This window comes from Nicotiana tabacum, chromosome 2 (assembly GCF_000715075.1).
Source record: "Nicotiana tabacum cultivar K326 chromosome 2, ASM71507v2, whole genome shotgun sequence".
NCBI classification, from domain to species: Eukaryota; Viridiplantae; Streptophyta; class Magnoliopsida; order Solanales; family Solanaceae; genus Nicotiana; species Nicotiana tabacum.
In genome coordinates, this window is record NC_134081.1 from 22,608,192 (window position 1) to 22,616,774 (window position 8,583).

An 8,583-nucleotide genomic window follows, 5' to 3' on the forward strand; every position below is an offset into this window, starting at 1 on the left:
TTGCATCCGTATCCATTTTTTGTTAAAAGCATTTTAAAAAGACGATTTTGCCCTTCTTTAATAAAAGACTTTTGACAAACTGTAGGACAAAAACTTAAACATGTTTAGGCTAAAATTTTAGCAAATAAACTAAAAAACTTTAGCTTGTTTAGACTGAAGTTTCGGATAAAACTCAGGACAAAACTGTAGACTGCGTTTCAAAACTTCAGCATGTTTTGGTAAAATTTTTTAGCATATGAACAAAATAACTTTAGCATGTACTAGCAAAAACTCTTTAGAAAATTACATACTGCAAGGCAAAAACTTAAGCATGTTTAGTCTGAAATTTTAGCAAATGAGCTAAAAAACTTCAGCATGTTTAGTCTGAAATTTTAGTAAATGAACTAAACTTCAGCATGTTTTGTCTGAAATTTTAGTAAATGAACTAAATAACTTCAGCATGCATTAACAAAAACTCATTAGAAAATTACATACTACAAGATAAAAATTTAAGCATGTTTAGTCTGAAGTTTTTGTAAATGAACTAAAAAACTTAAGCATGTTTAGTTTGAAATTTTAGCAAATGAACTAAATAACTTAAGCATGTTTAGTCTGAAGTTTTAGCAAATGAACTAAATAACTTAAGCATGTTTAGTCTGAAGTTTTGGCAAATGAACTAAATAACTTAATCATGTTTAGTCTGAAATTTTAGAAAATGAACTAAATAACTTAAGTATGTTTAGTCTGAAGTTTTAGCAAATAAACTAAATAATTTCAGCTTATTTAGTCCGAAATTTTAGCAAATGAACTAAATAACTTCAACATGTTTAGACTGAAGTTTCGGATAAAATTCATGACAAAAGTGTAGACTGCACGATAAATAACTTCAGCATGCATTAGCATGAAGTTTTAGTTTCAATGTGAAATAACTCCATGCTATATTAGCATGAAGTTTTAGCTTCAACATGAAACAACTTCATGCTATATTAGCATGAAGTTTTAGTTTCAAGGTGAAACAACTTTATGCAATTGTGATTCTGAAGATGAATCTGGACAAGTTTCTGATTTTTTTTATAAAGTTGTTGAGAGGAGGGGAGGAGATCGTTTTATATCTTTTGTCAGGGGTGTAATTGTCATATTATTACGGGTTTTTTGTGAGATGGCTACCAAATCAATAATTTTAAAAATTAGGGTACAGGTTAAAATGTGACACAAATATAGGATACGGCTGCAAATCCCCCCGTAGAGCTGGGTTACTATCATTTTAAGGTCCATCAAATTAGTGGGCCGGCCCAGCCCAACCCATCAAATATCAAAGCCCACGTAGTATTGACGGCTCTATCGAGAAATAAGCAGGCAGTTTCCATTTTCGTAGTTTAGCTACAAAGACCAATTCTAGACTTCTGGGGTCAAATTGGTATCGACACTGTACAATTGGGTTGAATAGTAACCCTCTTCATATTTAGTTATTAACCAACTCCAACGTAGTTTTAGTGATAGCGCGTTCTAGCCACTTTACAGTTTTCTAATTGAAAAATAATTATGTTATGGAGTCTCAAATTTTCCAGGTGAAATTTTAGAATATTATTATGGGTAAAATTTGAAACTCCATAGCAATGGCTATTTCTAAATTATATCAGTGGCTATTTGTGAACTTTATCCAACATATCTCTAGGCCTGATGGAACGAGCTTTTTCAAAAAGTACAACGGACTGGAGTTTGAATTGGGTTTAGAGGTCCAAGCAGCAGGCGTTTATAAATTGGGATCTTTACACATATAGCCTGCCATATCTACTGTTTATTTTTTCTAGCCATAAATATAGATTATACAATATTTATACATAATTATACATCTATAATATATAAATTATGCATATATTATACCTCTACCGACTATTTTTAGTTTAAGTGGTTGGATTGGCTATTACTTGGGTTAATTCTTCTTATAAATAATGTATAGTTTTCTTTTACTTAATTTCTTACTCGAATGAAAGAGAGCTTTGGAGCAACGACAGCTATCTTCATTTGACTTATAGGTCACGGGTTCGAGTTGTAGAAGCAGCTAATAATGCTTACATTAGAATAGATCCCGATCTTGCGTAAACGCGGAATACTTTATTCACCGAGCTACCTTTAATTTCCTACTCGGATAAGTAATCATTTTAGTTAGATTATATGATCGATAACTATCAACTTTTGAGGTAGAATTCCACGAAAGTCTTCACTAATGATTTCAAATATATACCTTAACCACAATTAGCTTCTCTGAAGATCCTGCTATTGCCACTACGGGCTAACAAAGCTTATTGGTTGAATTTTATCACGAATGCGGAATTAGGCTTTAATCACAAAGGTGAAAGTATGGAAGACTAGCGGATCACCACCGAAGATGAAGGCTTAATGAACTTATGGAAAACTTGTGGATCACCACCGAAGATGAAGGCTCCTTTATTTATGGAAGACTTATGGATCACCGCCGGAGAGGAGAGCTTCTCTATGTCTTTTTTGATTCTCTTTTGGCCTTACGAAGACCACAATTTGTTGTTGTAGGGTAAGGGTGGCATGTGGGCCGGTTAGGATCGGGCCCGGCCCAGGACCGCAAGTTCAAATGGGCGGTGGGCCTAAACGGTCCTAACCGGATAGGACCGGGGCTGTGGGGAGGTGGGCTGGATAGTGGGCCGGTCCCATAGGCGAGGTCCGCTAGATCGGGACCGGCTGAGAAGTGGGTCGGTTCAAGCGATCCTAAACTGGTCTATCCGGGCCCAACGACTAATTTTTTTTAAAAAAAAATCTGCCACATTATAGCCGTTATGGCATTTAAAATATGGCCGTTTTACCTGTCAAAATAGCCGTTGGCTATTTATAAAATAGCCATTTAATCTTCCCAGCTTTGTTTTAACCCCGAACTTTTTATAATTATACTTTTCCCCTATTTTTAACTATAAATGCCCCCTCATTCTATCATTTTTCTCACAAAATTATCAATCTCTCTCTAATTTTCTTTTATAATTGCTTACTTTATTGTTACAATTTGTGCAAAATTGTGAAGTTGGTGAATTTCAAGTCTTCATGTATTCAACGATAATTAATTTTTAACAAGTTGTTCGTCAATTCGGTAAACTCGTTCCAACTCTTAAGTTTTAATATTATAGTTTTGTTTGTTTTATTTACTTTGTATTGCTTGATTAATTAAGATGACTTATTCCTTAAAAAAATATTTAGTAAAAATAAGGAAAAATTCAAGAGTGGTGAATCTAGTGGCCAATGTGTTTCTCCTCAACTTCCCCCGGTTTTTCGACCCAAACCTATTACCCGTCCTACACCCCCTATTCTTGATAGCGATAATAGTTTATTACAATTTACCGATAGTCAATTTTGCCATAATATTGCACCCGGTGAACAATTAAACCATGAATATATGAATGTTCTTTATGGTAATCCAACTATTGATGAAAATGATGATGAAGAAATAGATTTTGATAAAACGCAACCGGATGACGATACACCCACTAGTCCTGCTCCTGAAGTTAACCCAACTAATAATAATTCAAATGATGCCCCGTCTGACCCTCCTGTTACTGCCCCTACTTTTTCTAGACAACCTTCTAAACGGGCAGAAACATCTATTGTTTGGCCATTTTTTACTCAACTAAGAGAAAAAAAAGGGCTAAGTGTAAAACTTGTGGCAAAGAGTTAGCTTTTAAATATGTTGGAAGTCGGGGGGAGGAGGGGAAGGGGGGGTTTAACTAGACACATATTGCTACACCCTCAAGATAAAGCTAGATATTTTCGTATGAAAGCTTTGGCCGAGGGGATAAGTGCACCTAGTCAGGCTGACCTTAGTACCAGGTCAAATCAATTTCAACCGAAAATTAACACTGTTACCGGTGGTATTTTATATTATGATCCAAAAAAAGATCGGGAAGAATTGGCAAAAATGGTTACTGTTATGTGCTTACCCTATAGTTTTCCTTCTTACCCTCACTTTGTGCATTATATTAGAAAAGTTTATAATCCTACTTATAAAGGTTTTCCTCGCACAACCGTAAAGAGCGATATTTATAAATATAAACATGAATATGAACAATATTTGCGCTATTTATTTACTCATATAAATTGTCGTGTTGCTATTACAACTGATATTGGTAAAAGTGGTAATGACTGTGATTACTGGTACCAGTCATTGGATTGAATATCTCTTTAAAATATTTTTATCTTTAAATTTGAATTAAAAAATTTAGGTCACAATTTTATAATATAGTTTACAAGGAATTGCCTTAGATATTGTTATTACCATTTTTTCCCTCTAACTTCTTTAAATTTTTTTAAAAAAATAGAAAGTATCCATTGGGCCCACTTAGGCCTGGGACCGGCCCACTTAACTCGGGACCGTTAGTTCGTGGACCCGATCCCGGGCCGGTTCCAATAAGAAGCCCGAGACCACTTAGGACCGGACCCACGAAGCCCACTTAGGACCGGGCCCGACCCACATGACTCCCTTATTGTAGGGGAAGAGCGTTTGAGATGAATACAAACCTTTTTCTTCCAATTTGATTGGTCAACTTGTCATCAAGCTTATCACAAAAGTTATGTGATGAGCTTGTAAGTAATTGGTGAACCATGTTATTTTGAACACTTGGCGACTTTTGATTAATCTTTGTATTTGACTTGGCATGCTACATCACTTACGCAAGTGGCATGATTTTATTGGTCTGGTTTGACTTGGCGCCCGCCATGTCATTTGACACATGGCATGTACCTTGAGCTAACGGAGCGGGCTTATTTTTTTGGAGAGCAACTCAATGGACTAGCCCAAAGAATTTGAACTTTAATTTAAATCCATCTTTTGAACTTAAATAATATTTCTTGAATTTAGGAATTTATTCAAATTTGATATAGACTTTAATCCTACAAAATTCACATGTTTACATCAACGTCTTGGGACTAACATGGAATCTGATCTAATGATTTAGGTAATGAATTGGAAAACCACAACCCTCCCTAAAAGGCCCAAATGTTGGTATTATATTAGCTATAAGGAGGGCCATATATCACTCTCTATAATTCTCTGTCTATCTCCTGTCAATCGAAGGGCGGAGCAGCACTTCGATTACGGGTTCGGTCGAACTCACTAGCTCTGGTCCAAATTTTATATTTGTCTGAAGAAATTCATTGAATATGTACAAATTATTAATTTAGAACCTAGTAACTTAAAAAAAAAATTAGAATCCCGAACCCATGAACTTTAAGTTCTAACTCCGTCTCTGCTGTCAAGTGTACTTTCTAACATATCATTACATGACCTATGCTGATCGACGCATCAACTCGTAAAGAAGCACTAACTTTAATAAGCTTTCCCATAAATGTATTGACTTTCATTTCCATTATATTAGAATGTTATTGCACGGAGACATTAATCTTTGATGCAGGAAAATGGAAAGATTGCATGCAGGACCAACAAATGAAGATCACACCAAACCGAAAGCCAAGTAAAGACGAAATTTTTTTATATGAGCCAACCAAATTATCCAACAACAACAATTATGTCTCAGTCCAAACAAATCGTGATGAATCCTTACCGTTAATTATCCGCATGAAAAAAAAGAAACAGAAGTCTATATTAAGCTAAGATTAAAATTGCCACCATAGAATTAAACCTTAGGATGAGTAGCATTTGAACCCGTGGTCTCTGCTGGAGAATCAGCCGCCGCAAGTTCACGAAATTTAACGAACAAATACCCCAAACCATGGCCTAAGATTGCGACAATGAAAATTCCAACGTTGAAGGACATAACAGCGAGCATAACAAAATAAACAAGAACCATTCGAACAGTATAATAAATCGAATTCAGAATCAGTCCACCAACAATGGGATTCATACTCTTGTTGATTTTCAGGCCCATCGACATAATCTCGACTGCAAAGGCCATAAAGAAAACAAAGAACAAAGACAATATGTACATGCCTAGGTTATTGTCTGGCCAACCTTTGAATAAAATCGTCGCGTTTTTGCCCCAGTAGAAATTCATCTGCATGACCATGTTGCCCATGTTCATCATCATAGTATCATTGCCATGGGACGTAGGCATATTATGGATGTCCATGTTTTCATGGTTGTGTGTGTGAGACATTTTGAGATAGAACAATTACTTGGGACTTGGAAGAGAAATCACACAAAGATGAATTGTTTGATTTTAGGGGTTGTGAGTATTTAAATTTATTTATTTGCGAGAATCATTGTTAGAGTTGGGGAAAACAAGGATGAAAATGACTAATTTACTATAGTTTGTTGTCTGTTAATTTGAAACGGGCAAGGGAGAATATATTATTTGCTGGAGCCAGCCTAAATGGCAGAGAAAGACAACAGCGTCCGTTAGCTTTCGTTGTTGAAATGTTAATTTTGGATAAGAATCTGCATCGTTTGAATGAGTTACAGATACACAACAGTGTCCAATTGAAGTAAATAACCTTTTCTCGCGAAATCAAATAGTCCTAATGAAGTGACGTGAGGCCAATTGCCGAAGACTAGCCAATAGCCATTAGACATTGACTATGAGAAGAGTACTAAAATTCTTTATACTTCCAATTTAATTTAATCTGTTGCTATTGCAACAAGTTATTTTTTTTTACATGTTTTTGAAATCTTATAGTTTTACTAAGTATGATCAATCATCTCTATTTTCTTAAGTGACTTGATATATAGTGTAAAAGTTCGCACCATCGTTCAAAAGAGTTAAGAGTGTATTGTGCAGTAAGGATAAAAGGACCAACAATGTTTTTACTTTCTTCTTTTTCTTAAATTCTTTTTTTGGGGTGTGATAAGCCATAAATAATGCAGAAAACTTACGGGAATCAAAAAATAAGAGAAAAGATGACCTTAGAAAAAATTGGAACTGTTGTAACCATAGAACGTTTATGATTTAATTTCTTTGTTTCTTATCGCCGTAAAAGCATTGTAGCACCACTGGCACATGGAGATGCACTTTCATTTGATTGACGATATAAAACCGACTTCTAATATCGTTTTTATTTAATTTCAAGAATTTTTGTTTTCCTGGGCATAACTCTGTCTCTATTTTATCGCCTAGTCACATACATGTGTGTTTGGTATCTGAAAAAATATTTTCCGAAAAATATTTTTCAATTTTTCCATGTTTGATTGGTTTAAATATTTTGGAAAATATTTTTTTCGTGAACTCATTTTTCTCGAGAGAAGGGAAAACATTTTTCAAAACTCTTTTTCAACCTTCCCCACCAACCCACCCTCACACCCCACCAAACAAGGGAAAATAAATAATAAAATTACTCATTTTTCATGAAAACATTTTCTAGGAAAACATCTTCCATGAAAAATATTTTCCTTCATACCAAACACACCTACAATGACAACAATTGTACGTACTATGTACAATGAGTATATCTACAATTTTGACCACATATTTATTATGGTTCAAGTAATTACTTGTATAGGATAAAATTGATTCACATTACATACTCGAATGATAGAATGATACGTGGAATCAGAGACAGACGGAAGACGAAGCGAGTGAAACCAAGACCGAGGACAACAACTTTGGTTGGTACCGAGCAGACCCGAAGGGAACATTGTTAACGAGCGCAAATGAATATTTGCCACCAAATGACATTCAATGAAGAATATTCCTCAGTATTAAATACACAATCTGTTACAGAGAATTTTGGTATTCATAGCCTGCCGTTATATATTCAACAATGGACCCCATTATTGTTATTTAAGAGGGGGCTTGATCCTAGGACCTTGTTCCCTAAGTATAGCTATAAATAGTGACTTCAACCGCCATTGTAAGACACGAAATTTCTGATAAACTTATGCTGCACATTATTCCAAGCAAAATAGTACTTTATTTTTTTCTATCAATATTCTAATTATTGCATTCGGAAGCCTTGCTCCCGGAACCAAGTTGTCTGCTATCTGAAAGTACAAGAGGGGAGGTGAATTGTAATTTTTCTTTTCTTTTTGAGGTAGTCGACTAACTTGCGTTCTAGTCGACTAGGTTTTTGAAAACTGAATATAGGCAAAATAAATTGCATGACACAGAATGTTTTTATATTGGTTCAGATTCAGAATGAATCCTATGCCCAGTTCCCTTGGGTTGCAAGAGTGTTTTCTTTTAAGTATGAAGTGGCTTAATACAAATGCGTTGATGTTGTTATACACCAACAACTTTGTCACTTTGTTCTTCTTTCTATGCTCGATACAATGCCTCACCGGTATTCTTTTCTCTCTTTCTTCTCTTCCTAGTTACACAAGAAATCTATAGCAGACTACAATGCTTGTTTGAAGTAGAACAAAGAGATTTAAATAGGTTCGATCAAAGTATGTCCTTCTTTGGCATCTTCTGTAGAATATATAACGAGTTGGTCTCCCTTCTTCACGGCGTGATAGTGTAATGATTGAAAGGCAACCCAAGGGAGTTGATTCTCAGAATCAATCAAGATGAATTTCTTCCAAGAATAGAATGGACTTTCTTTTCGTTGCTTATTTGATTTCCTTTTCCTTGCAATCCGTTGAGATAAATATTCTCTGTAGATCTTTTATGTAGATTGATTGATCTTCTGTACTAA

At 35.0% G+C, this 8,583-nt stretch overlaps 1 protein-coding gene across 1 annotated transcript; it reads right to left on the reverse strand.

Moving 5' to 3' along the window:
* Positions 1-5,459: 5,459 nt before the first annotated feature.
* Positions 5,460-6,254, reverse strand: LOC142168240 (copper transporter 6-like). The gene has a single exon (XM_075228898.1). The coding sequence runs from the start codon at positions 6,108-6,110 to the stop codon at positions 5,631-5,633; it is 480 nt and encodes a 159-aa protein (XP_075084999.1). The 5' UTR covers positions 6,111-6,254; the 3' UTR covers positions 5,460-5,630.
* Positions 6,255-8,583: the final 2,329 nt, after the last annotated feature.

Coding starts and splice junctions, on each gene's coding strand:
- LOC142168240 (XM_075228898.1), bottom strand. CDS start 6,110: ATGTCTCACACACACAACCATGAAAACATGGACATCCATAATATGCCT.